General features: G+C 51.9%; 2 protein-coding genes across 2 annotated transcripts; one reads left to right on the top strand and one right to left on the bottom strand.

Annotated features, from left to right (window-relative positions):
* Positions 1-617: 617 nt before the first annotated feature.
* On the top strand, positions 618-22,665 carry Kash5 (KASH domain containing 5). The gene is made up of 19 exons (XM_026406431.2): positions 618-660; positions 3,658-3,762; positions 4,194-4,380; positions 4,839-4,903; positions 6,025-6,091; positions 6,353-6,514; positions 7,083-7,200; positions 7,517-7,567; positions 13,046-13,123; positions 13,414-13,470; positions 13,757-13,816; positions 14,541-14,605; positions 14,767-14,853; positions 15,539-15,662; positions 19,003-19,061; positions 20,650-20,695; positions 22,161-22,225; positions 22,314-22,418; positions 22,521-22,665. The coding sequence occupies exons 1-19, from the start codon at positions 618-620 to the stop codon at positions 22,663-22,665; spliced, it is 1,689 nt and encodes a 562-aa protein (XP_026262216.1).
* Positions 22,666-26,323: 3,658 nt separating this feature from the next.
* Pth2 (parathyroid hormone 2) lies at positions 26,324-27,109 on the bottom strand. The gene is made up of 2 exons (XM_026406222.1): positions 26,985-27,109; positions 26,324-26,498 (listed from the first exon to the last, which is right to left on the bottom strand). Exons 1-2 carry the CDS (start codon positions 27,104-27,106, stop codon positions 26,324-26,326), a joined length of 297 nt encoding a protein of 98 aa, XP_026262007.1. The 5' UTR covers positions 27,107-27,109.
* Positions 27,110-27,445: the final 336 nt, after the last annotated feature.

The following is a 27,445-nucleotide window of genomic DNA, read 5'->3' as shown; positions in this document are numbered from 1 at the left end:
AGAAGTTGAAACAGCTGCCCAGGCCATGCAGGGCCTTTGTTGCCACATCCAACCAGGCAATATCCCCAGAGCTCGGGGAAGCTATGGAAGGACACTGAACAGGGAAGGGGGCAGGTCTCTTCTGGGACCCTATGGAGCTAGACTCGGCCCTATGGACAAGCCCAGGGAGAGGACATTGCAGGCCCAAGGCAGGGGTGTGGGAAAGAAGAGTCATTGGAAAAAAAGGATGGGGCTAGGGACTTGACAAGCTGGGGGAAGAGGGGAGGCCATATTATCTTCCTAGGGGGAGTAGTGGCTCCCACCCACTAGCGCCCCCACTTTGATCTCTGCTTACCCACTCCTCAGGCCCCTTTGCCAGCCCACACTTCCAATCCTTAAAACAGGTCGGAGCGGGAGCTGTCAGGTTGAGGCGGGGGTGGAAACAGGTTCTGAGAGCCCAGAGGCCTGGGGCACAAGTGGGCGGGTAGATCCCCACCTAAGGGTGATAATCTGAGAAAACCATTCCCCTGCTTGTCCTTCCAGGAGCTCTCTGGGCAGCTGGTCCCTTTCCCATCCCTTACAGTGATGGAAGGAGGCTGGTAGCTTCAATAGCAGCTGTGGAGCGTCAGGAGTGGCCGATGGACCTGCCAGAGGGCCGGGCTGGTGGCCCCGCTGCAGAAAGTAGGTGTTTGGGCCTTTGTTTGTCTTGGAGGAGGGAGAGAGAGCTGGGGGTGAATGGGCATCAGGCTGTGACTTGGACTCTTGGGAGACATGGCTTGGGTCGCTGAGCAGGCTGGGCAGGAAGAAGCGGTGGTGAATTAAATGCCTACTTTGTACACGCCCTCCTATCTCACCTGCTCTGGGAAGGCTGAGCTGTGCAAGAGCAGAGATCTTTGCACATGCTGTGCCACTCACCAGGAGCACCCTTCCCCAGTTGCCCTCACCCCTTCTCCAACTCAGGTTGATGCTGGGATGGCACCTCTTACTCTAGGTAAAGCAGCTACTCTGTCACTCTTTTCCCTTCCCTGCTTCCCTTATCTTCAGAGCACTGGCATCTGTCACCTGTTTAGTCTCTGTTTCTTCCCTAAAGCATGAGCTCCACAAGGCAGTGTCTGTTTTATTCATTTTAGTATTCCCAGTCCCTAGAGAGTGCTATCTCACAGAAGTATCATGCCAGTAATATGTAATTTTTAGTTATATTAAAAGGAAAGGAAACAAGGGAAATGAATGGTAATAATAGATATTATTTAACCTTATATATTCAAACTAGTATCTTTTCTGCTTGTAATCAGTATTAATATGTACTGAGGTATTAAGTCTTCAGATCTCATGTATACTTTATACTAACAAAACTTCTCAATTCACACTCCACCCAGTTCAAGTGCTGAAGAGCCACATGTAGCAAGTGGCTGCCCTATCAATGGCATTGCCCTAGAGTAATGCCTGAAGCATAGTAGGAACTCAGTTACTGTTGCCAAGCGAATGGATGGATGCAGATGTCTGGGTGTGATAGCCTGCTTGGAAGGAAGCTTCTGGGTCACCCTCTCCGCTAACCAGAAGAGCTCAGTCTGACAGGAGAAACAGCAGCCTTCTTAAAGGCTCTCAGGCATCACAGAGCACAACGTTCAGCTTTTTTTCAAGGCCCCAGAACTGGACTCTGGCCCCAGTCAGAGAATCAGAGGCAGACACTAGGATGGAGGAACCCGAGCACAGGCTGATGGCCTAGTGACCACAAGCTAAACTTCGCCCACGCCAGCAGAGGGCGTGCGGCCACCAGGAACCATGAGCAAGGGCTGAGCCTCTGGGAGGCTCTGGAAGGAAAATGAGGGACACACCCAGAGATGGAGATGGAGAAAGCAGGTCAGGGAGGAAACCGAGATACAACAGAAGAAGTAAAGAGAAGACTCAGGGAACAGAGTCACCAAGACACGGGAAGAGAAGTACAGAGATGGAGAGACAGAAAAGAAAGTAGGGACATGGAGACAAAGAGGGGGAACACTGGTAGTAGAGATTGTGGAAAAAATGGAAAGAAAACTAGAGAAGAGGCAAGGACAGAGAGACACTGAGGACAGAAATAAAGGAGAGAGAATAGAACAGAAATAGTGACATATTCCTTCAATGCCCTGCAGATGTGCTGGTCCTCAGAGACAGTATGATCTACCCAGCTTGGCTTTTCTTGGGCAGCAGATTTGGGCAGGCGAACTCACTGGGCCACAGAGTCCTTTTCTATAACATGGGGTGGACACTAAGGAAGAAACCAGACTGTAGTTAAAACCTTCCCTTCCCTATCCCTGGGTCCCCCGTTTTCCTTTCCAAGGGCTGAACCCAGAAGAATAGGTTTAACCAGAGGGCATCAAATTTTTCCCACAACAAAGAAAAGTTAAGAGGGATGAGAAAGATGACTCCTGTTTTGGACAGGTGACCTTGGGCAAATTTCTAAGTACTTGGTGCCTCAATCCCTCATCTGTAAAGCAGGGCTAACATAGCAGCCTCCCCTGGTTCATGTGAAGCCCTCAGAAGAGGCCTGGCACCCACTAAATACTCAATAGATGTTCGATTCTATTTTTGAGTCTATCACATGCCAGGACCTCTGCCAGGCAGGGCCTTTCAAGATTTTGCTTCACTTTTTCTCTTGGAGGGAGGTAATATCACCCCCCCCTTTTTCCAGAAGAAGCAACTGAGGCTTAGAGGGACCCTTGCCCCATTCAAACCTGAGCCCAGGTTACCCAACCCTGCAACCTGTGCTCAGTGAGCTGCTGACTCCAGGTGTCCGAGGCCAAGGCAGGGACCTGAAAAGTTACTTCCAGCCCTGAGAGAGAGGTTGAGCCAGTCCAGTGGTGCCTGGAGAAGAGAATCTCCTCATGTTGCGGAGCATATTTTGAGTTCCTGCTGTGTGAAGTCATGGTGAATACAGTAGTAGGCAAACAGACCCTGGGAAACAGACATCCACATGCTCTTCACATACACAGATCTAGCCCTCCTAGCCCTGGGAAAGGGGGTTGCTCTACCCATCCCCCACTTTACCATTGTGGAGACTGAGGGTGCAAAAGGAGAAGCCTCTTGTCCAGAGACACGCAGCCAGGCTCTGACCCCAGGTTGGTCTGACACCTGATGCAGGTCCTAACTGTTCTGTCACTGCCCACCCTGCTGGAATTGTCCCACCCCTCCACATCTCAGAACTGTGTTATTGCCACCCTTGCCTGGGGATGCCGGGTGGAGAGAGACTTGGTCCCTGGGGCAGACTGGGAGACCGGAGATGCAGCAGGCAGGATCAATGCAGGCTGCCCGCGCTTTATTGGATTGTTCCTGGCTCCTGGGCCCCCTTCACACTCTGCTCCTCCCAGACTCCTCTCTTTGTCCTCCCGCCTCTTCCTTTGAGCTCAGCTTGGGAGGGTGGAGAAGAGAGGAGGCCAGGGTGATCTCAGAGCTTGTTATCTGGGCTCCTGACACATGGGATACACAGAGTTTCTGGCCTGAAAGAGAAGACACACATGGCAGGGATGAGGAGAGTTATTCAAAGACCCTCATGTTGCCTCCCCATCCAAAGCTACCAGCCCCAGCCCCAGGCAGCTCCCAGTGAACTCCCTCCCCTCTGTGGAGCCCAGGGACCTAGGACCTGGTGTCACCCTCTTTCCTTTGGTCCTCTGACTGGTGGGTTGGGCCCTCTTGTCTCCTCAGTGTACCTCTGGGAGCAGCCTGAGGAGGTGAGCCCAGGACCATTGCTCAGCTTAGAGGAGCAGATACTCAACTCCACGTTTGAAGCTTGTGACCCTCAGAGGACAGGTGGGAGGGGCAGGTTGGGGGTTTGGGGAGCAGAGGGAGAGGATGGGGGTCTGGGAACTGGAGCCATAGAGAGAGGACTGGGCTACAGCTTCTTGTGAATAAAGGAATGGCGGCCTTTCAGAATGAGAACTGGGGCCCTTGACAGAAGAGGGGTGAGACTTCTGGTGTCTAGTGGGGAAGGAGGCAGCCACAATGCCTGGAGAGGTACGCAGTACTGCCCTTGACTTGATCCTCTTTGGCCCACTCTGTGAGGTGGGGTGACCGGGTTTCATTTCCAGGTGGAAAATTTGACAGAGAGGAAGGGACTTGCCCAAGGTGTCTCCACCAAGCTATGGGACAGGAATGTCACAAACCTAGCCAGTGACATCTTGTTCCCAAGCCACTGCCTGGCCTCACCCACCCAATCTCTGTCATGGTATGCTCTGTCCCAGGCACCGTGGCTGTGACCCACGTGCTGGCGTACCTGGAGGCTGTGACAGGCCAGGGCCCCCAGGATTCTCGCCTCCAAACATTGGCCCGAAGCCTGGACCCCAAAGGGGAGGGCCCTGGGGCCACTGTGGACTTGGACACCTTCCTGGTTGTCATGCGGAACTGGATTGCTGCCTGTCAGCTGCGTGGGTGAGTCCCTGCATGGCAAACCCCCTCCTCTGAGAAGTCCTAAAAGCCAGCCTCATACCTGGTTTTGCAGCTCGCATCTGCAGACCCGGGGACCTACTGTGGTTGGAATAAGACTGAGGAAGAGAAAAAGCGAAGAGATGGGGTGGGGGGCCTGAGGACAAAACGCCTGGGATAAAGAGGCACGGGGGGGGGGGGGGACAGAAATAAAAGGGGGCTGAAGATATGGGGAGTGCTTTGGGGGGCTGACAGAGGTCCCCCATCCCTTCACCAAACCCAGTCCCTGCCCTTCCTGCTCTTCCATCTGGCCCTGGGTAGTCACCATCTGGCCTCACCTTCCTTCCCACAGTGCCTCTCTCACCTGACCTGTCCCCTCCTCCCACCCACAATCCCCCTGCAGTGACAGGTCAGGATTGTGGGTTGGCTGCAGGGGGGCCCTAAGCCTCATCCCTTTGATACAGGGGATTAGAGCTTGGAGAGGAGACCGCCTTGGAGGGAGCCCTGACCTCCCAGCAACTGCCATCTGGTGAGATTGCTATATATAGAATGAAGCAGGCAGGTCCAGGGTCAGCCAGTGGGGGGACTTCCCATGGGGCAGAGCAAGAGATGAGGTACAACCAAGCAAGGACCTTTGTTCCAGCCTGGAGCTGTGAGTTTGGCTTTCTAGGTGTCTCTGTGACTGCCCCCTGCCCACCATCCTCACTTTAACTTTTGGGTTTTTTTCCCCTCCCCCTTGGGGATTATTTCTAACCCCTCTCCCCAAACTAGTCCTATTACAGAGGCCTACAAGGCCCTGCCTACTTCCTCTTCACACTCTTGTGGCCGAAGGCCCTCTTGCCTTGGGAAGCCAAGGAATGCCCCAGGCCCACCTCCCAGCTCCTCACCAGCTCACCAGCCTGCAGGCCTTTCCCTCCTAGCTGGTCCTGCTCACCTGGTGAGGCCCCTTCCTTGTTGTTGGTTGGTTTGCTCACCATCCTGGGCCCAGGATCTCACAGCTAGGTGGCTGTCTGCTAAAAAGTGGCCATGTGATCTCTCTCTCTCTCTCTCTCTCACACACACACACACACACACACACACACACACACACACACAAATGCAGTTTTCTTGATATTATCTCAGACCTCCTTCTTCAGCCTTGGAGCCATGGAAAGACTATGAGCTGAGGAGAGACAGGTGAACTCTCTGGGCCAGTAGGGGAAGGACAGGAGGAGGAGACCAGAGGCCAGGAGGTTAGGGAGGACACGGGGCAGGGGGCAGCAGGGGACAGAGAGTAGGAGTGGAGCAGAGAATCAGGGTACAGGGATGGACCTGGGTTCAGGTTGAGGAGGAGCGGGGAGCCAGGTAAACTCAGGGGCTCTTAGATGGCATGGGAACTGGGAAGAGGAACAGGTTTGGGGAAGTTGATGTACTACCCAGTGTTGAGCATAAGGAATAGGAAAGTGGGGCTATTCAGAAGATCCAGTCTGAGCTCAGAGTAGATGAAGAGCAGAAGTTCTTCATAATGGGGGTAACTAAAGCCCTGGGAGCTCAAGAGATCACCCAGAGTGAAGGGAGCAGCAGAGGAGCAGTCAGAGAAAGGGCGAGCCTGGAGCCCTGGGGCACACTGACATTTAAGATGGAGTCCAGTACCCTCTTGTCTCCCTCCAGGATTTCCAGAAGCTGAGGAGCCAGCCAACCTGGAGAGCTTTGGAGGCGAAGACACCAGACCTGAGATGTACCTATTCTCAGACCCCTCCCTGCTTCTCCCACCCCAGCCCTGTTTTCTCCTGCCTGCCCAGGTCGGGGTAGGGATTGGGGTCCTCTGGGTCATGGGCGAGGCACACAGGCCTGTTGATAGCTTAGAAAGAGCAGAGGAGTCTCACTCCTGTTTCTGTTTCAACAGAAGAGCCCTGTCTCCCCACCACCAGAACCTCTACTGACCTGGGAAAGGAGGCAGGGACTCTGGCAGTGACCACAGCCCCTTTGCTACCGCCAGGCCTGCCACAGCTGACCTTCTGAGCAGCCTGGAGGACCTGGAACTCAGTAACCGGCGTCTGGCTGGGGAGAATGCCAAACTACAGCGCAGCGTGGAGACAGCCGAGGAGGGGTCGGCGCGCCTCACGGAGGAGATCTTGGCCCTGCGCAGGCAGCTTCGCAGGTGGCTGTGACCCTACTCTGCCTCCGTCTTCTCGCAACCCCAGCCTCTCTCTCTGCTGTCCTGCTTAGTGACTTTGACTCTGCACCTGTCCATTTCTTCTTCCCCCTCTGTCTGTATCTTTCTCCCTTGTTTCTCCCTGAGTCATGTCTCCCGACCTGTCTGTTCTAGTCTGCCTGTCTTTCCCTCTGGGTTCAGACTTCTCTCTTTATTCCTCTCCAGCTCTCTCTGACTCTCCATATCTTTGGTTTTTTCCTTTCTCTGTGTTCCTAGTGCTTCATGTCTGTCACAGTCCCAGTGTTTTAGTCTCCTACTCTCTGTAGGTCTCTGTCCCACCTCCTCAGTCTTTTAAATTGAAACTGGATCTCTGTCCCACCCTTATCTCTTGGTCTCTGTCCTTTCTTCTTTCTGGGTCTTTGTCCTGCCCCCTCTATCTCTGCCTCCCCACCTCTATGTCTCCGTACTCCCCACTCCAGCCTGAGATTTTTCTGTGGCTGCTGTCTGAGTGGATCTATCTCTGCATTTCTGCCTTCCTCTCTTCTTGTGGCTCCTCTGCCCCTGCACTGCTCAGTACCCAGCAGGCTCTGCAGTTTGCCAAGGCAGTGGATGAGGAGCTGGAAGACCTGAAGTCTCTTGCCAAAAGCCTGGAAGAGAAGAATCGAGGCCTTCTGGCCCAGGCCCGGCAGACGGTGGGTGCTGGCCCTGGCAGACAAAAGATGCCCTGCCTCTTCTCTCCTTCCTGGAGTGAGAGCAACAGAGCCTAGCAGTGAAGTGGGAAGGGGCGAGGTCACCTGGTTTCCTCTTTCACTCCAGGTCTTACAGTTCCCAGACTTTCTCAGGCCTGCCTACCACCATTCTCTTGATAATGGCGACATTTGGAGCCATTCTCCCAGCCCTGTGCCTCAATGACCCCAGGCCCTGATGTGTTCCCTGGGTTGGAAAAGGGTACTATGAGAGCAAGGAGACTGGAACTGAAGCCTTCCTCCTCTCTCTGGGGTTGGTCAGGAAAAAGAGCAGCAGTACCTGGTGGCGGAGGTGGAGACTCTGCAGGAGGAGGTAAGCTGAGGCCCGTATTGCCCCTTCTTCCCCAGTCCTCAAGGGCTTCCTAGCTCTAACCCTGCCTCCTCTAACACCCTAGCAGCCTAAGTTCAAACTAAAGCCTACAGAGGGAGACCTCAGCATCCCAATGATTTGTGAATATCCCTGAGATCATTGATGACAAGAGCTTGGAGCACAGGGCTAGTGTCTGTGTTCACAGTAAAGCCACATACATAATAAGCATGTGCCATTCCCTCCCCTCTTGTCATCTCACTGTCTTCGTCTGTGCAATGAACAAAATAGTGGCATCTCCCTTGGGTTGTGTGAGATTTAAACCAGAACATAACTTGGAAAGTTTCAGACACAAGGTAGGACACACAGGAAATGCTCCCTAAGAGTTAGTATGTATTAGCATTTTTTATGGTAAAAAGAACAGATTTTGCCAGGTATGGTGGTGTGCATACCTGTAATCCCAGCTACTCAGAAAGCTAACGCAAGAGGTTCACAAGTTCAAGGCCAGCCAGGGCAACTTAGCAAGATCCTGTCTCAAAATAAAATGTAAAAGGCTGGGGATTTAGCTCAGTGGTAGAGCACTGAGTCCTGGTTTCCATCCCCAGTGATATGAGAGAAAAAAGAAGAACAGACTTTGAAAGGTTTTGAAGTGAGTCTTGAATGTAGACCCCATCTCTACCAATGATACAAGAGGCAGACTTTCAGTGTGTGGCTTTTCTTTTCCAAGCTTTGGTTTTTTGTTTTTGCTGTACTAGGAATGGAACCCAGGGCCTTATGCAAGCTAGGCAAACTCTTTACCATTGAGCTACACCCCAGCCCCCAAGCCTTAGTTTTATTCTCCAAGACCAAGGAGGAGGATTACCTGTTCAGTAGGGTGGTTGAAAAGATTAAATTTTGCCCGTTGCCTACCATATCATATGAAGTTCAGTCTAATTCTAGCTCCATTTCATCTGAAACAGGAAACATCCTCTTAGTTCATTGTGGATCTATCTAGTTCTCTTAGGAAGAAACGCATGCATCAATTGATGAAACTCATCACTACTGCCTCCACTCCCCTGACCAAGGTAGCATCTAAGTTGCAGGCGATCCACATAGGGTCTCCAAGAAGCAGAAGGTCCTCAGTGTCTGTCCCCTCTGCTGTTCACAAGATCAGTGATCTTCATTCCATCTGTTTCTCGGCCTTTGTCACCACTACATCCATGGGGAGGCCTGCATGGCCTTCAGATCTCTGGACTTAACGGTCCTAGCTGCAACTCCTGGCAGGATCCTTATCAGGGCTGGGTCTCTCACTTGGCCATTTCTGAACTCTTTCAGGGCCACAGAGAAGGTTTGGCCACTTCTCTGTGAAAGCCCACAGGGATTTCATTGGGGCCTCTCCCTCCATTCCCGACACAGCCATCTCTACTCTATCATTCCTACCCCTTCATGATTCTAAGACTGAGCTGAGAAGGGGACACAGGGCCTCTCAGATCTCCAGACTCTCCAGCGGTTCTGTGGTCTACTGCATACGTCCAGTTTGCTCCTCACAGGTAGCTCAGGGCTTAGGGATGATGGCTCAGGGCTTAGGAATGGTTCTGGCCCACTTTCAGTCTACTGCTATGTGTTCTCACTCTCCTGCACCCTATTGCAGCTCTAAGGATCTCTGCCTAGTCTGAGCACATCATGTATTTCTCCCAAATCTCTTTGTCCAACATCTGGTTTATGACTTTCACACTGAAATCCAAAATTTTTCTACTCTTCTGTGGCTTTTCCTTGAAAAATCTCCCCAATGGAGCAGTGAGATCTCACAGCAGGATGGCTGCTGCAGTGTGAGGCACGAGTGTAGACAGGATATGACGAGTTCTTGCAGAACATTTTTTTAAGAATGAGGAAAAAGTTTTCCCTGGAAGAACCTCCTTCCTCACAGCTCATTGGCATCCAACAATTATAGCCAACAGCTCCCTGATATAATATGGCCACCAATGGGTTCATGATATTCCAAGGAGGAGAATATCAAGGAAATTGCAACTTCAGTTTGAAGGACATGCATTTCCTTCACCAAACCCATGGCTGGGCATGGTGGCACACACCTGTAGTCCCAGGTACTTGGGGGGCTGAGGCATGAGGATCACAAGTTTGAGGCCAGCTTGGACAATTTAGTGAGATCCTATCTCAAAATAAAATAAAGGGGCTGGAATGCAGCTCAGTGGTGGAGTATTTGCTTAGTGTGTGTGATGCCCTGGGTTCAGTCCCCTGTAGGGGGCTGGGGTGGGGGTGGCTCTTAAGGAGGTGGTCTCTAGGTTGGTTTGGTGACTCACTGGGCTTTTTTGTCTGCTTATGGCTTCATTGACACAAATGACTACAAGAGCTCCCAGCCTCTTGTTCTCATTCAAAGCAGGACCAGGAGGTGCCAAAAAATACCCCTCTGATGGCTTTTACCTTCATCAGAAGAAAAAGCTTTTCCAGAAGCCCCTTGCCCCATGCCTCACTCCTCACCCCCAGCACACTTCTCCTATCTACCAGCTAGAACTGGATCACAGGGAGGGTCAGAAAATCCTCAGCCTCTCGAGGCAAACAAGAAAGGATAAAAATGACTGCTACGTTTGATAACCAGCCATATCCCCCAGATCTGCCAAGATTTCCTTCTTCTTCATCCTCAAGTCTGAGGCTGGCACTCTTCTTGACAGAGTGAATCCTTGATAAAAGCAAAAGGAACAAGAAGGGTGAATGGCAGCCAGTGGTCTCTAACCCCCCACCCCCACATCTCCTACCCCCACCTTAAGGCCCACTGCCAGATCAAGTGCCTTGAGCAGTGCTGGGGACATCCTAGGCGCTCGATAAACTAGAGCTATTCTTGGTTCCTTCCCCTCGCCCACAGCTGCCTAGCGAGCATCTATAGATTGAGTTCTCAAGTTACAGAGGATAATGCTGGAGTAACAAGACACTCAGAGCTCTGAAGCTCTGGGCAGCCCTCCTTTGGAGGAGCCACAGAGCCAGCTTAGTTTACTGCAGAAGGAGGGAGGAGCAAATGAGTAACCAGGCTCCCTGCAGAGTGGCTCAGGATCTGGCCTGCAAATCCCCAACCAGGTGGACAGATGTTGACACAGCACTCCTGGCCTGTCCTTCCTCAGTCCTTCACCTGGCAGCCCAGGCCTGCTGAGACAGTGAGGGCAGCTGATAGAGGACTTGGAGCCTGGCTGGCTGGAGAGAGAGGAACTTGCCTGTGTCCCCTGGGGCACCAGGAGTGCTTTGGGTGAAAGGGAGTTCTGGAATGCCTCTGTGCCGCCTGATAAGCATCTCCTGGTGACCACGTCATCTCAGGGAAACTTGGGAGGCTGTTGGTGCCTAAAGACTTAAGACTGGAACTTGAGTCTGGTGTGGGCTGCCCTCTCCTGGCCTTGGTTTCTTCCCAGATAACTCCCTTTGCCCCTGAGGACAATCCAAGCACTGCTGCCTCAGGAGGCCTCTGGCTCTGTTCCCACTTTCAGGCCCTGGGCCTCTTCAGAACCCCTGGTGCATTAGCATCATCTACTCTGAGCTCCTTATGGCCAAGGTGAAACTGATTCTCTCTGTGCCCTGTTCTCCCTCAGAGATGCATCTGACTCAGAGGATTTAGAATCACACAGACTGAGGTTTGAGTCCATTTTTCCTCCACATAACCTTGGCCAAGTTTCAGTGACTCTACCTCCCATGTCTTCCATAAAAGAAGGAATAGTTAGGACAGTCAGACATGGCATTTCTCCTGAAGCGTATAGTGTGGGGTGTACAGCACCATCTGTGACGTCTTCTTATGAAAGCACAGAACAAGAGTTTGAAAAACCCCAACACAGTGTTGCACACCTGTAACCCCAGAGGCTCAGGAGAGTGAGGCAAGAGGATATCAAATCCAAAGCCAGCCTCAGCAACTTAGTGAGACCCTGTCTCAAAATAAAAAATAAAAAGGGCTGGGATGTGGCTCAGTGGTTAAGTGCCCCTGAGTTCAATCCCTGGTACCAAAAAAAGTCTGGACAGAGTCCTGAGTATACCGACCTGCTTAAAGAAAATAATGACAGGGGTATTTGGTGAGTATCATCATAGAGAGCACGAATGATATTGGCCAAATGCAAATGTACCAACTCTACAGGGCAGATGACCTGGTTTCTTCCACAGATGAAGGACCTATAAAGTACCAGGGAGAGATTATTGTTACATTAAAAGAAATGAAATGTTTCAGTTGATGGTAGGCCTTGTTTGGATCCTCATTCAAACCAACCATTAAAGACATTTGGGAGGCAACCAAAATGAAAACAGCGAACACTGAGTATGAGATGATACTATAAATTACTGCTAATTTGGGAGAGGGTAATAATGGCATTGTGATTTTACTAAAGGAAATAAGTCCTCAAGTAGGAGATAAATGCCGGAATGGCTATGGTAAAATAATATGATGCCTGGGGTTTGCTTTACATCTAGTTTAAACTCTAAAGAAAAGGAATAAAACTGGGAAAATGAATATAATAATTGGAACTGGATGATAGATAATATGGATAATGGTGCTTTGTTACACAATTCTTGTGTGTGTTTAAAAAATTGTGCCAGGCTGAGTGCAGTGGCACATGCTCGTAATCCCAGTGTCTTGGGAGGCTGAGACAGGAGGATGCCTGAGTTCAAAGCCAGACTTTGCAATGGTGAGGCACTAAGCAACTCAGTGAGACCCTGTCTCTAAATAAAATACAAAATAGGGCTGGGGATATAGTCCAGTGCCCCTGAGTTCAATCCCTGGTACCCCCCCCAAAAAAAAAATTGTGCCAGGCACAGTAGCACATACCTGTAACCCTACATACTCGGGAGCCTGAAGCAGCAGGATCTCACTCAAGTTCAAGACAAGCCTGGGAAACTGTCTCAGAATTTTTTTAAAAATTGTAAAAGGTCTGGGGATATAATTCAGTGATAGGGCATTTGTGTAGCAAGTAAGTGCAAGGCCCTAGATTCAGCCCCCAACAAAAAAATATATATATAGTACAAAGGTAAAAGTTTATATATCATATAATATATAAAACCTGGTAAATATTATTTAATAAATAGATATGTAAATGTTAACATTTATCCAACATGTGGCACATGCCAGGTGCAGATAACACTATTCTAAATGATTTGTTCCCACTAATGTTCATCAACATGTGTTGGCGTGAATTACTACCTGGGACAAGTTGCTCAATCTCTCTGTGCCCAAGTTGCCTTTATCTTTAAAACAGAGGATAATTAGTACATTAACATATGCAAAGTGCTAAGTGTTAGAAAGTTTTATTAACCCATTTAACCCTCACAGCAATCCCATGAAGTAAGTCCTGTTTATCTCTCTTTTTATTGATGGGAAGCCACACACAGAGAAGATATAGCTGAGGTCTCACTAGGATGGCTGAAGGAATTAAAGGGACTAAACTTATATAAAGTGCTTAGGATGCACTAAGCAGATGTCAGCTGTTAGTGTCATGAATGTGACTGGTGGGCTCTTCCTTCCTCCAGAATGGGAAGCTACTGGCTGAGCGGGATGGAGTGAGGAGGAGGAGTGAGGAGCTGGCCACAGAGAAGGATGCTTTGAAGGTGCAGCCCCTCCCTGGTGCCCGGGAACTTCCCACCCTCCCTGGGGCCATTTTCACCACCACCAGTTAGAGCCACTGAGACCTGCTCAGAGCAGGGGTCTTCCACCAAGATCAAGCTCTCAGACTCCCAGGGCCACCCAGACAGCTGGGCTGAAATTCCCTGCAGTGCAGCTGATGCTCAGGAATTGGGCATTTGAGGAAAGAGCCCTGGGAGAGTGGGGCAGGCCAGAGGAGGGAAGGCCAAGGGGAACCAGGGAGGCCAGAGAGATGGACAGGCTCCTTCCTTGGCAGCGGCAGCTCTATGAGTATGAACGCCTCATTTGCCAACGAGACGCCATCCTGTCTGAGGTGAGGGGGCTGGGGAGGGAAATGGACTTGCCTTCCACGTACACCTGCTGTTCTCTGCCCCTAGTCTGGCAAGAAAAGTCCACCTGGATCTGATTCCTGGATACACAAACCAGAGGGGTCAGAGGGTTTCCCCAGGTCATAAGTGTGACTCCCCAGGATCTAGAAGCTCTTTTCCCCAGTGTTCTACTTGGGCCCTAGCTCTACCCCTTGAACCCCAGCTGGACCCCAATGCCAGCAGCCCTGGTCTGGGGAGCGCCCGGTCTCAGTCAGCTTTGGGCTTTCCCAGCGTACTCGCCACACGGAGAGCTTGGCCAAGACTTTGGAGGAGTACAGAATGACCACACAGGTAGCCACTGCCTTCTGTCCACCTTGGCTCTCTTCACCTCCATCATTTCTGAAATTTTGCTGCCTCTCCTTCCCATGCCTCTTTCTGTCTTCATGGGTCTTTTTTCAAGTCTGCACATCTGGTTTCTTTCATCCGTGCTGCATGACTGTGGCTCTCTTCTCTTTCCATCTCTTTTTCTTTGCACTTTTTCTCTTTTCCCTCCTCCCTCACTCTGTATCTCTCGGTTTCATTCTCTGTGGTGTCTTCCCCATTTCTGTGTCTCTGCTTGGGCTCGCTGGAGTTCTTGTCTCTGAGGCTGCGTCAAGGCTACCAGTCTCTCTAGCAACTCTGGTCTCTGGTCTCACATCCTGTGTTTCTCTCTGAGTCTTTCACCATCTGTGTCTCCCACTTTTCCATGTCTCTGCTTCTGCTTTCCTTCTCTTAAATTTCCTGGCTGTTTTACGTTCTTGGTTCCTCTTGCTTTCTACCTCTCTCTGATTTTTTTTTTCTTTTAATGGTGCTGGTTATTGGACCCAGGGCCTTGTGCATGCAAGGCAAGCACTCTACCCACTGAGCTATATCCCCAGCCCTTCTCTGAATTCTTGTTTCTCTCTGCTTTCTTTTCCCTGGTCCTTTGGTGGTATTTGGGGAAGTGAAGGGGACACAGAAGAGGAGCCCAGTGTATGTTGGGGCGGGTGGATCAAAGTGTCGAGATAGGTATCACCATGTTCCACCTCCCTCACAGGAACTGAGACTGGAAATCTCACACCTGGAGGAACAGCTGAATCAGACCAGTGAGGGACCAGAAGAGTGAGTGGCATGTTGGAAGTGGGAGGAGGCAGGAAGGAACCCAAAGGCAGGGACACCCTGGCCTCCAGCTGAAGGTGGGCAGGGCAGGGACCCCAGGCAGGCTTACTGACAGTTGCAGACAGGCCAGGAGATAGCCTTCCTGTGCCTGTCTGTGTGGCCAGGTTACTGGAAGAGGCCCAGGCAAGAAGAGCAGGCTGGACGACGCTGGTGCCCACATCACTGGGCTTGGAGATTGAGGCCATTTGTCAGGTGAGCCTAATACCCTTGAAATATCCTGAGGGGGGCTGGGGATGTGGCTCAAGCAGTAACGCCTGTTGATCGCCTGGCATGCATGTGGCCCGGGTTCAATCCTCAGCACCACATTCAAAGTTGTGTCCACCAAAAAAAACACCTAAAAAAATAAATATTAAAATTCTCTCTCTCTCTCTCTCTCTCTCTCCTTCTCTCTCTCTCTCTCCTTCTCTCTCTATCTCTCACTCTCTCTTTTAAAAAAAAGAAACATCCTGAGGGCCACCAAGACAGAAACTCCAAATGTCTCCCCACTTGACTCTCACACCTGGCCCAGCCCAGGGCTTCAGAACCCCTGGCAATTGGCTGCCAAAGAGACTCCCAATCCTCTCTAACTCTCTCTGTGTCTCAGATCTCAGCCCCAGAGCCATTGCCAGTGCCAGGCCCAGCCTGACCCAGCACTGGCCATCTCTATCCTGTCTGCCCCCCATGGCCATCTATTCCTTAACTATCTCTAACCCAGTCCCCAGCACCACACCCTTTCCTATTCTTCCTTCCATGCCCTCCCAACCTCAGCTCCATACCAGTCCTTTTCCACCTCCCGTCCTATTCCCAGCCCCACACTAAGCCCATCTGCAGCTCCATCTCTAACCTTATCTTGTGCCTTAGTGTGACCCTCTCTGACTCTGAAACAACTTCCTCACTGAAACAGGAAATGGCAGGTTCTGATCTCTCCAGTCCTCTGTGTGGAGTATGGCAGTGGGAGGAGGTCATCAATGAGCCCCAGGAGGAAACTGAATTTTCATCTGAAATCCTAGCTGGGGCACAGGTGAGCAGGGAAGGGTATCTGAGACCACAAGAGTCTAGGAACTGGAAAAGGGGAGAACAACTCCATGGGCCACTCACTTTGGCTCCTCCTTTTACTTGTTTCCCATTCAATGAACAAATGTTTATTGAGGATCTGCTGTATGCTGGATATCCAGCCACAAGCCAAACATGACCCCATCCCTGCCCTCCAGGGATCGCCTGCTGTCATGGGAGACACCAGTGAACAAAGTGAACATATGACTGGGCTGTGGCTTTTGGTGTTTTCTTTTTTCAGGAATCACCTTACTTAATTCTGTAGGAAGATAAGTAAGTTGTATATCCTGTGACCATAAGAATACATTAAGCATTTGTGGTTTTTTTTTTTTTTCCAGTACTGGGGATCAAAACCAGGGTTTTGCACATGTGGGCAAGTGCTACCATGGAACTACCTCCCCAGCCCTTTTTCTTTGTTTTGAGGGCGGCGGAGGCAGCAAGGGGGGTCTCACTCAGTTGCTTACGCTGACCTTGAACTTGAGATTCTTCTGCCTCAGCTTCCAGAGTAGCTGGAATTACAGGTGTGTCCATCATGCCCAGCAAGCATTTATGTTTTGAAGAGGAGACACTTTTTTTTTTTTTTTTTTTTAAATTTTGACTCAGAATCTGGCTAATTTGCTTAGGGACTTGATAAATTGCTGAGGCTGGCTTTGGACTTCTGATCCTCCTGCCTCAGCCTCCTGAGCTGCTGGGATTACAGGTATGAGCCACCATGCCCAGCCAGCAGGCATTTTTAAGAAAAGCTTAGCAAGCTCACTATTAGATCTTGACCTCAGAAATAATCATTGTCTTCTAACCCCCATAATTATCTGAACAATATTTCAATATCATTTGAAAGAACTGAGTTAAGTTTTCCTCAGTGTCCACAACCTAAAAAGGGGGTGTTAATCAATTCATGACAAAATAATTTTTTATTAAAATATTCAGTGAACTTGAGTATAGCTCAGTGATGAAGCACTTACCTAACACACATGAGACCCTGGGTTTGATCCTCATCCAGCATTGCAAATGAAAAAAAAAATATTCCCAGCTCTATAAAAAATACTGAATTTTCTTGCTGGGCACAGTGGCGCACACCTGTAATTTCAGCAGCTCAGGAGGCTGAGGCAGGAAAATTGTGAGTTCAAAGCCAGCCTCAGCAACAGAAAGGCGCTGAGCAACTCAGTGAGACCCTGTCCCTAAATGAAATACAAAATAAGGCTGGGGATGGGCTGGGGATGTGGCTCAAGTGGTAGCGCGCTCGCCTGGCATGCGTGCGGCCCGGGTTCGATCCTCAGCACCACATACCAACAAAGATGTTGTGTCTGCCGAGAACTAAAAAAAATATAAATATTAAAAATCCTCTCTCTCTCTCTCCTCTCTCACTCTCTCTTTAAAAAAAAAAAAAATAAGGCTAGGGATGTGGCTCAGTGGTCCAGTGCCCTGAGTTAAATCCCCCCCCAAAAAAAAAATGTATTTTCTTTTTTTTTTTTTTTAAGAGGGAGAGGGGGAGAGAGAGAGAGAGAATTTTTTAATATTTTATTTTTTAGTTCTCGGCGGACACAACATCTTTGTAGGTATGTGGTGCTGAGGATCGAACCCGGGCCGCACGCATGCCAGGCGAGCGCGCTACCGCTTGAGCCACATCCCCAGCCCCAAAAATGTATTTTCTTAAAAACTATACCACTTTAAACCTTCTCACTATCCTTAAGGAGAATTTTGTTCCTCTGGTCACTTTTTCACTGGGTTGAGAGGCCTGTCATCTCTCTTTACACCAGTGCTTTTCACTTAGCTCTCTTGCACCTCTGTGAGGTGGGCATTCTCAGACCTCATCCTAGAATTCATGAGAAAATGAGGCTCAGAGAAAGATCACAGGTCCAGTCTTAGCCACAGCCCTCAAAGGAAATGAAGGTTAGATTGGGCTTCTGGTTTGAGCTCTCAGGTGCTCCTGAGTGAGAGGCCTGAGAGGGGGAAGGTTGATCCAGGCCTCAGGGTGCCACTGGGCTGGGCCAGGACACACAGCTGGGTCATTCAGGTCCAGGCCCTTCTATGCTGAAGGCCTGATAGAGCATGCAGATGGGCCACTCTAGTGCAGGACAGTGGCGCTCAGAGAAGGAGTGTCTGGGAGATGGGGATGGGGGTCAAAGGGAAAATGACATGAAAACTTTTTTTGAGAAAAGATGCTAAGTTGTTCAAGGAATGAGGCCTTCCTGGGGACAGCCGGTGCAAGGCCTTGGGGCGTAAGACCAGTACTAACTTGGGAGCACAGGGCAGCTGGGGGGGAGTACAGGGTAGCTAGAGGGGAGTACAGGGTAGCTGGCAGGGAGTTCAAGGGATGAGGCTGGGAAGTTAATGAAAGGAACCTGACCAAGCTACAAGATTGGACTTTTTTCCATAAAATCACAAAATACCTGTGAGCAAGGAGGTACTGAATCAGCTCTGAGCATAGAAAGAACCGTCTGGGACCAACCAGAGGCAGTAAGGCCAGGGAGGAGGCTGGGGCAAGGAGGATGGAGCCTGTGTCAGGGCAGGATCCTAGAGATGGAGAAAAAGGGACAGAGAGTTAGGGTAAAGGGACAGGGCTGGGGACAGATGGGCTGCAGAGAGAGGGTGATGATGAGAAAAGAGAAGGAAAGACACTGAGCTTATCTTGTGACCGTGAAGTGACATCTTGAGGGACAATAGGGCTATCAGAGGCAGTTGGGTACACAAGGCCAGAGGCAATGCATTTAGAAAACAGTGTCAAGTTGGCAGTTGAGGTCATAGGCAACAATGAGATGTCTGTGGAGAAAACGGAGGTCCCTGAGTCCTGAGGGAGAGCAGATGGGGCCACCCAAGACTGGGAACCAGGGAGGAGAAGGGAGTTGGCACCTCTGACCTCCTTGTGGACCCAGGTGAGAGTGAGAGATTTTGGAGGTGTCCCAGGGATTTAGAGGACCTGGTTTACTGGGTCCTACAGCAAAAGGAGCCTTAGCAGAATCAGTAACAATGGCATTTTTGGCTTCTGCCCCTGGAGAGATAACAGAGTCATCTCTAAGTAGTGGGGAAGAAGAGGAGAGCTTAGAAGACAGTGGTCAGTTCATGGTCAGGTTGCAGCCAGGAGAGCCATTGTATATGGGGTCTGGGACGTGGGGAGAGTGGGCATGGCGTGGGATGGGTGTGACTGACCCTCAGGGATAGCATCTGAGTGAGAAGAGTCAGGGGAGAGCTGGCCTTTTTTGTTGTTTGTGGTGCTGGGGATTGAACCCAGGGCCTTGGGCATGCCAGGTAAGCACTCTACCAACTGAGCTATGTCCCTAGCCCTAGAGCTGACTTTCTTGTTTGCACAGAGCAACCCGGAGGGAGAGACAGCACATCTTGAAGAAGGAACAAAGGCGCCATTGCTGCGGTAAGAAGCTTGTTCCCCATTGAGCCTTCCCTCTGCCTCTGGGCGATGTCCCATCCATGGATGTTCACAGTGGGGACATGCCCCTCCCCTCACTCAGTCATGTCTTTGCTAAGGGGACCCTGAGGCCTGTGGACTAGAAGATAAGTCAGTCCTCCGTGCCTCTGGGTCTTGGGAAGACAGACCCTGACCCAGACAGTTCCAGAAGATTCGCACCTGACTCTGCCAGCAGGGAGGCTTCTTGAGGATGTGATGCTTGAGTGGGCCCTGGAGGACTGGATCAGTCAGTCCTGGAGACATTTAGACAGGAAGACACAATTGTTAGACAGATAGGACAGCTCGGTGTCTCAGTCATTCTCTCCCTGAACACACCTTTCATGAGGCCTCCAGGGAACCCAGATCAGGCCCTTGGAGAGTTCCCAGTGAATTGTGAGATCATGTGGGGTTCTGGTGAGTTTCTGGCTGTATTCCTGAATTCCAGCCCTGCGAATCCAGGCCTCTGAGCATGAAGAAAGCACTAGATGTCTGAACCTACCCTGGAGCCCCTGGTTTCTTGTGGTGCCTCCTCTTGCCCCTCCCCTCTTTCAGGCTCCCGCTGCAGCAACTAATGAGGCTGCCTGCCATGGCCTCTAATTGGACTTGTCTGGGAAGAGCTGAGATGGGGCGGGCTAGGGGCTCTGGAGCTGTGACCTCCACCTGCGTCATCAGGAATAGAGAGAAGAAGGGGCTGAGCAGTGGGGCGGGGGCGGGGGCACTGATGCCATCTGCATTTCCGGAGTCGGGGAGCTGTGTGACCACAGATTGGGAAGCTGGGAGTGAGGGGGTAGTAAATACTGTGGCCTCAAAGGTAGCCAAGGTTGAGGGTTTGACTCCAAGAAGGGATAGAGATGAAACTGCCTGGGTCTCAGTAGATCAGAGCTCCGTCTGATGGAGCAGGGCTGGGCCTACAAGCTTAGGTCCTGTATTGGGTGGGAGTTGAGGAAACAGCTACAACCCTGAGAATGCTGGTGGTAATGGTGCTGCAGGGCTGGATCCCAGTCCTCAGTGAAGGTGTGGACATCTGTGGAGCAAGGTCTCTGGAGCAATCAGCCTGGGTAGCTTGAGTCCCCAAAGAAGCATTGCAGGGACTCAGGTACCTGTGACCCAAGAAGGAGCAGAGGCAGGGAGTTTATACAACCTAAGAGAAATGACCTGGAGTGGGGTAGAGTTCAAATAGTTGGATTCTAGGGACAGGGGGATCTAAGCTGAAGTCCCAGTCCTCAGAGACCCAGGAATTCTGAGGCCTCCTTTGGAAATGGCACAAGCCACTGGGAATCAAGAGGGCATCTGCATGTGCCCTGGGTCTGAGAGAGCCAAGCTTTAGTTCCTGGCTGGGAGATAAAGGGAAAGTAGCAGCTGAGAAAGTGAATTGAGCAAAGAGGCCCCCTTACCCTTGGGGGGGACACAAAAGATTTGATGAAAATCCCCCTGCAGGGCACCCCCAGGGCCATCCATGGGCACTCTGTGTGAAGACCCTGCCTTGAGAGCTACCTTCCAGCCCCACCACAGGCACATGGGGAGGGTGTTTACAGTGACTTTGTTGTCAACTCAGGTTGTCCAGAAGAGAGGAAGAGGAAGAAGCGGAGAGCTTGGTCATGGTAGGCAGTCCCAGCCCCACCCCCAGCCCCCAGAGGCTGACTTGTCAGCTTCTCCTCGGCCCCACCCCACACCCCCATTCCTCAGGAGCACAGAGAAAAATCATTTGGTCAAGAGATAACAAGGTCCTCACTGTAGCTAATGAGAGCAGATGGTGAGGTAGCGGGGAGACCAGGAGCCCAGTGGGCGGCCAGAATGTTCCCAGGAGATCCCCCAACCACACGCACAGGGCTGTAGCCACCACACCATGGCCTCACAGACGTGGCTACACCCCCATATTACATAAATACATACGTACATGTACCCACACACTGAGTGCCCCCCTCCCCAGCCAGCCTCAGAACTCCCTCCGGGGTGCAGCACCCTGTAGTGAAGGAGCCCCACACTCTGGCTCCTTCGCTCCTCCCAGTGTAGGGCAAGGTGGAGGCACGAGCCTGACTCAGGCAAAGGAAGGGAAAGAAATGGTGAGAAGAGGGAAGGCAGTCACAGTCCAGACCGAGGAGTCTAGAGCTGGACTGGAGTTTGCTTGGTCAAATGTCTGGCCGTGTCCAGATACTTGGGACTCCAGGGTCCAAACTGGCCACAATGGTTGCCCTTGAGGAAGCTTAGCTCTGAGTAGCCCTGTCCCAAAATCCACCTTCTCCATGCCTCCCCAGAGGCAGGCCCCACCCCAGCATTCCCACAGCTAACACAGCAATGACCTCACCCAGCTCTCAGGGTTAAGGACCACATGGTAAAAGGCCCCGCTCCATGCCTGGCCCAGTAGCCAGTAGTAGTGAGGATAGCAATTGGAATTAGTATTCTGTTTTTATTGGTTTATTTCTGTCATTGTCATCATCTATGGAGCAAAGGGGTTGGGGGTGGGAAGGCCAGACCTATAGAGAGGAGTTCCTTCCAGGGAGACGAGGGGGATAAGGTAGCAAAGTGGGCTGGACCTGGCTCTTGGAGGAGTCTTTTGGGGTTTACTCCTAAAGCACCTGCTGATTCTGGCATCAGCAAGAAGACTGTCCCAATCAAGGAGTGTCCATGCTGTTATTGGCCCAACAGAGGCAGGGGCACCTGTGGAGGCCTTCTGCCCTCAGGGACCTTAGAAATTTCCAAAATCAGATGGGGAGATTGAGAATATTGAACCGCTCCCACAGTTATGGATTGAGCGCTCTCTGGACCAGTCTCTGTTCTGAGCCCCGCCCCCTTTTTTACTTGCATTCATGCATTTAGTCTCCATGGTAAGCCTATGATGTGGGGACTGTCATCGTCCCTGACGAGCAGGAGGGGAAAGCAAAGCATGGAGAGGCATGGTACTTGCCAAGGAACACACAACCAGAGCTGGTGCAACTGGGAACCCACCCTGGCAGGGTGTCCCAGAGAAGCAGCTGCACTAGCTCGTGTGCTCCACCAGTGGGCTGACCCGGGGCCTCTCCCACTCAAGGACCCAGTGCCTCAGCTTTGTCTCCTTTATCCTCCCAGACTGATATCCCGATCCTTCTGGGAGACCCTCACCCTGAAAACATCCCAGGAAGCCCTCCTGAAAGGTAATGGGACCCATGGTGACAGGAAAGGAACTTGGGGGACAAACAAAAAGCTCAGCAGTGATTCCCTTCCCTTTTGTTTTCCCAGCAGCTCTGTTAAGTCAGAGTTCCAGCAAGCCCTGGTGCCTGTGGTGAAAGAGCTGGTCCCAGTCAGGAGGCCCTGGGGCCAATGCTGCCTGCACCCCCAGCGACTCAGGTGTGCCCTCGAGGCATTTGCAGAAGGGGGGAGATGGTCAGACATTGCAGAGACCATGGCTCCTCTGGGACCCACTCTAAGCCCTTTCTTCTTCCCCACCAGGGTCACTCAGCACCCGCTGGTCCCAGCCCGGATCCTGGGCCTGCTGCTACTGCTGCTGCTGCTTTCAGTCCTGCTGCTGGGGCAGTCCCAGCCCCCCACCTGGCCCCACCTGCAGCTCTGCTACCTCCAGCCCCCGCCAGTGTGAGGCAGGGCTGATCCTGCTTTCCTTCCCCAGGGAGCAATGTCTAGTTCCATTGCTCCCTCAGGGAGCTTTCTCCTGTTACCTTCATTGTTATGCCACTGTTATTTGGGATCACCCAGAGCTAGTACATAGGGATCCACATCCCATCTTGAGTTTTTATGTGAAGTCTCCTGGTTTTCTACTGTTGGTGACTCTGTTTCTTAATATAGCAAAACACACCCAGCAATGGCTTCAGTACTAAAAATTATTTCCTCACCAAACAAGTCTGGAGGAAGGCAAGCAGCCACGGGCTCACAGCTGAGTCACAGCAACCCCAGAGACCAGGGTCTCTGGGATTCTCTTGGCCCTTCCCTCGTGCTCAGAAGATGACAGTTGTTGTAGCTTCCTACATCACATCTGCAGAGCGAAGGAGAAGTGTCCTTGCTTTTCATAACAGAGAGCCGCCGCCTCTCTAGAGTCACCCACAGTCTTGTGTTGAAGTCTCATTAGCCAGCCGTTTGTCAGGACCATCCCTTGCTGCAAGGCAGGCTGGGAGACCTGGGGCTCTGAGAACCTTTCCTGGGACTGGACATGTTGCTGCCCAAACTCAATCTTTTAGCAAGGGTACATATGGGGAAAGCAGTTAAATACCTGCCACAGCAACTCATTCAAATTATTGAAAAACACTGCATGGCATGGACCATAAAACAGGATTAGTGGTCACCTATAGACCTCTAGTTTGTAACCTCTGAGGTTACAGCCCCAAGCATTGCCAGGCAGCCTTGAAGGGGCTCCTGGACACTTCCCTGATCCCTCTTTCCTTCTTGCACTGTCCTAACATCAGAGTCTTAACTCTGTCCTGTCACCACCCCATGGGTAGGAGCCTGAGTTGGCCAAGTCCTAATTGCATCCTAGGTCAGTAATGGGCAATCTTCTGTCTCCTACAAAACCCCTCACCTTGTTGATATTTACCATCTTCATTGCTTTGATACATTATAATGCTACAAGCCCCTTCCCACCCTAACAACTTTAGTACATGGACTGAGTACTGGACACACAGTAGGTGCCAGTAATATATTTTGGGAGGAACAGGGGAATAACCTCCTCCCCCCAAAATATATCACGGGACACCTACTCTGTGTCCAGCACACAGTCTTGGTACTGAAGTTATGCAGGGAATCTTCCCAGATAACTGACATTCTTTAGTCTTGAAAGATAGGTTCTGACTGGTTACAGTGATCAGGGGAGGGTGTCACTGGTAGAGGTAACGGTCTGTGTAAAGAATAGGTGGTAGAAGAGAGACCAGTGTGTGTGGAAAGAGGCAGGCAGCATCCATTTGCTGGGATTTATTTATTATTTTTGGTACTGGGGATTAAAAAAAAAAAGATTTGCAGCCAGGGAAGGATTTGAAGCTGCTGCAGTATAGTGGAAAATAAAGAAGTGGGCAAGAACCCATGAAGGGCTTTGAACCCAACCTGAACTTCATTTCCAAGTGCCTGTGAAAGGGCATGAGCAAGGGAAGGCAGAACCCACTCGGGAGAACTACCTGCCAGGGTCTGGAGAGGGGATGAATGAAGGGGTATGGCTGCAGGCAGGGAGGTGGGAGGAGTTGAGCTGTGATCCACCTAGGAGAGAATGAGGCCTGAGCTGGGCTGGGCAGGTGGATGAAGAGGCAGGGAAGAGCAGAGAGAGGCAGGGCAGGAGGCATGGGGCTGGAAACTGACAGGCTGTGAAGGAGGGTGAAGAGAGAAGGACCAAGGACAGCACCCAGGGTCTGGTCCAGGCCTGGTGGACAGTTGGGTCATTCCTAAGACAGGGAGTAGTGAGTTTGGGGAAAGAGCTCATTTGGTGCCTGGACCCTTGTGCCCTCAGTCCTGAGCTCCTGGTCTGGAGGAGGAGTCCAAATGTGATAGTAATAAAATCTGGGGATGGCCGAGTTTTCCTGGAAATGGAGTGGAGAGGGAAAGAGTTCCAGGTACTATTTTGTGAAAAGGCCTTTATTGCTAGGCAAGGGATCCAGGAGAAATTAGAGCATGGGAAGAGCCCACACAGGTACCCAACTGCCAGGCTGTCCAGCCAACAGGAGTTTTCTTGCCAGGTCATAAGATTAAAAGAGTAAATACATGTGCAGCACTTAGAATGAGTGCCTGGCATCCTGGCCCTGTGGGGTACACCTGTAACCCCAGGGAGGGGCGGCTAAGGCAGAATCCCAAATTCAAGGTCAGCTCTGGCAATTTAGCTTCCATATTTTAAAAGGACTGGGGTGTAGCTCAGTGGTAGAGCACTGGAGGTCCTGGGTTGGATTATCAGTAAGTGGGGAGTTGCTGGCATGCAGCAACTGCAGTTTTAACATTTTAACCCATTTCCTCCTGAGAGTAGTAGGGAGTCTAGACTTTAGAAACTGTGCAGTTTAGATTCCAGTTAACCTGTCTCTTACTAGTTCTGACAACTTGGGGAAATTGCTTCTTTCAGTATTGTTTCTTTATTTGTAAAATTAGGCCAAGTTAGGCTGGGGGGTGTAGCTCAGTGGTACAGCGCTTGTCTAGAATGCACGAAGCCAGGGGGGTTGGGGTGTCAACACCAGACCATTGTAGGATTACGATTACCCTTGGTTTTTCGGTTGACTCAGATAAGCATAGTCCCGCCCCCACAGCCTGAGTAAGGGCCAATTGGGACTCCGACCGCCTCCCGGAAATGCACGTTTCCACAAATCTGACAGCCCCGCCCCTCGCCCTGCACGCCAATTCTCGGCTCCACCCTCTTCTTCAGGCCAACCAGAGCCCGGTCCGCACGAGCTGTCTCGGCCCCTCCCCGCACCCGGCGCGGGTTCCGTGAGCCCGGCTAGCAGCCAGGAGTGAGTTGTCGGGTCTCGATCGAGGGGCGGAGCTGGAGGACGGTCAGGCCTCTGGGGGAGAGGTGGATTTTGCTTGTTTCTCCTTCACCTGGACCCAGGGGGTCTTCCCCATCCCCTATCCAACCCACCCGGAGACTGGCCCGGATAGTTTCCCAAGAAGGTCGCAATTCAGAAATCCAGAAGAAACTACTGGGAGCTGCTGCGAGAGGCAGCTAATTAATGACACTTTTCTAATAAAAGCGTTTTTCTGCGTGTCAGGCTGTGTTGAAGGTTTTTTGGGGGGTTTCATTTGATCCCAATGACAGATGAGGAAAAGGAGGTGCACAGAGCTTAAACCCTTCCCAATGACTCAAAGCTAGTTTCAGGGGAGCCTGGGCTCAGATGCCAGAGTCCGCGTTCTTTCCTCCGCGCCCAGAGAGAAGCCTAGAGGTGACCAGAGAGGGAAAGTGCGAAATTGAGAGAAAATAAGAGCTGAAGGAGAGAAATGGAGACCAGAAGGAAAAGGAAGTCCTGAAAAGTAGAGCAGAGACAACACGGGGAGGGTGATTAAGAAGGAAGATGAGTTTGAGAGGCAGAAAAAAGAAGAGGCGGAGGTCTGCACAAGGGTGGGAAAGCAGGAGGGTGAACAGGCGGGGACAGACACCCAGAGAGGAGAGAGACCCAGAGAAGGAGGCAGAGGGGACTGAGCTAGACACCCGAGTGGCCGACTCAGTGCTGCCCGCGCGCTCTCACACGCACACACACACACACACACTCGGGTGGCGCTGGAAGGAGGCACAGGCGCGAGCTCGCCGCAGAGTCTTTATTAATGTGGGGTGGGCGGGGCGCTCAGGGCGCGTCCAGCAGCAGCAGCTTGTGCAGGTACGAGTTCAGCCAGTGGCGGCGCTCGAGGGCGGCCAACAGCCTCGCGCGCTCTCGGAAGGCCGCGTCGTCCGCCAGCGCCAGACTCCGCCGCAACAGTGGGGTGACTGGACCCCACGAGGCCCGGCCGGGGGTGCCGAGACTGTAGGGAGACGGAAGGACCCATTACCTGAGGCCAGGCCCCCGCCCATTGCAGGCGGTCCTTCCTGCGGTCTAACTCGAAGCTCCAATACTGCACCGTGGTCTCCCTGCCCGCCCCCGTCCCCTCTCCTTTCAATCGGTGTCTCTGTTTCTGTGTATCTGTCCCCCGCCACCCCTCCCCAGGTCGGAAGCACTCTTAGAACCCAGACCGAGTCCCACGCACTTGTCGCACTTGTCGGGCCCCAGCGCTCCGCGCACCACCTGGCAAAATAGAACCCAATAAGCGTTGCTCCGAGAAGGAATCCGCTTCCGCACCGAGTCTCTCCACACCTTTCTCGGAATCGGCCTTTGGAATCTCTTTCTCTCGCTGATTCTCGGTCCGCCCTCCCCTAACATCCCCTCCGCCCCTTCAGGCCAGTCTCTGTCCTCTCCCTGGGGTCTCTCCGCACGCCTCGGGTTCCCACCCCTCGCAGGACCTCGCACCTACCTGAAGATCCCGGCAGGAGGCAGGGCCACACCTGAGGCAGTGCGGGTGCCCCAGGGCACAAGCAGCAACAGCAGCAGCAGCAGCCGCACCCGGGGGCTCCTGGTCACCTGGCGGGTCTCCATCACCTGTGGAGGAGAGAGAAGGAAGAGCTCCTACGGTCTAACCCGGACCAGAACCCCGGACCCCATCCTCCCTCCACCCCAACAACCTCCTGCAGGTCCCCTACCGCTCAGTGGGCTTGGGCAACGACGCCGTCGCCCCCTTATATCTTTTCCACGGGCCCCGGCGGGAGTGACGCAGGCCGGGCTGGGGGCGCTCGGTCAATTCCCCCCACAGGCTCATTAGGAGCCGCCTGCGATAATGAGGAGCCCGGGGTGGGGGCCTGGCCGCTTCCTCGGCGGCCACCATCTAATTGGGACCAGGAGCTGAGACCTGAGAAGAGGAAGGGGGAGAGCCAGAGA

Source organism: Urocitellus parryii, chromosome 15 (genome assembly GCF_045843805.1).
Source record: "Urocitellus parryii isolate mUroPar1 chromosome 15, mUroPar1.hap1, whole genome shotgun sequence".
NCBI classification, from domain to species: Eukaryota; Metazoa; Chordata; class Mammalia; order Rodentia; family Sciuridae; genus Urocitellus; species Urocitellus parryii.
This window is presented reverse-complemented; position numbering and strand designations above follow the sequence as displayed.

Bases quoted from the DNA above. Each gene is read 5' to 3' on its own strand.
- Kash5 (XM_026406431.2), top strand. From the start codon at position 618: ATGGACCTGCCAGAGGGCCGGGCTGGTGGCCCCGCTGCAGAAA. The intron at 13,124-13,413 runs GTGCAGCCCCTC...CTTCCTTGGCAG, and splicing joins CAGAGAAGGATGCTTTGAAG to CGGCAGCTCTATGAGTATGA. The intron at 19,062-20,649 runs GTAAGAAGCTTG...TTGTCAACTCAG, and splicing joins ACAAAGGCGCCATTGCTGCG to GTTGTCCAGAAGAGAGGAAG.
- Pth2 (XM_026406222.1), bottom strand. From the start codon at position 27,106: ATGGAGACCCGCCAGGTGACCAGGAGCCCCCGGGTGCGGCTGCTGCTG. The intron at 26,499-26,984 runs GTAGGTGCGAGG...GTCTCCCTACAG, and splicing joins CCTCCTGCCGGGATCTTCAG to TCTCGGCACCCCCGGCCGGG.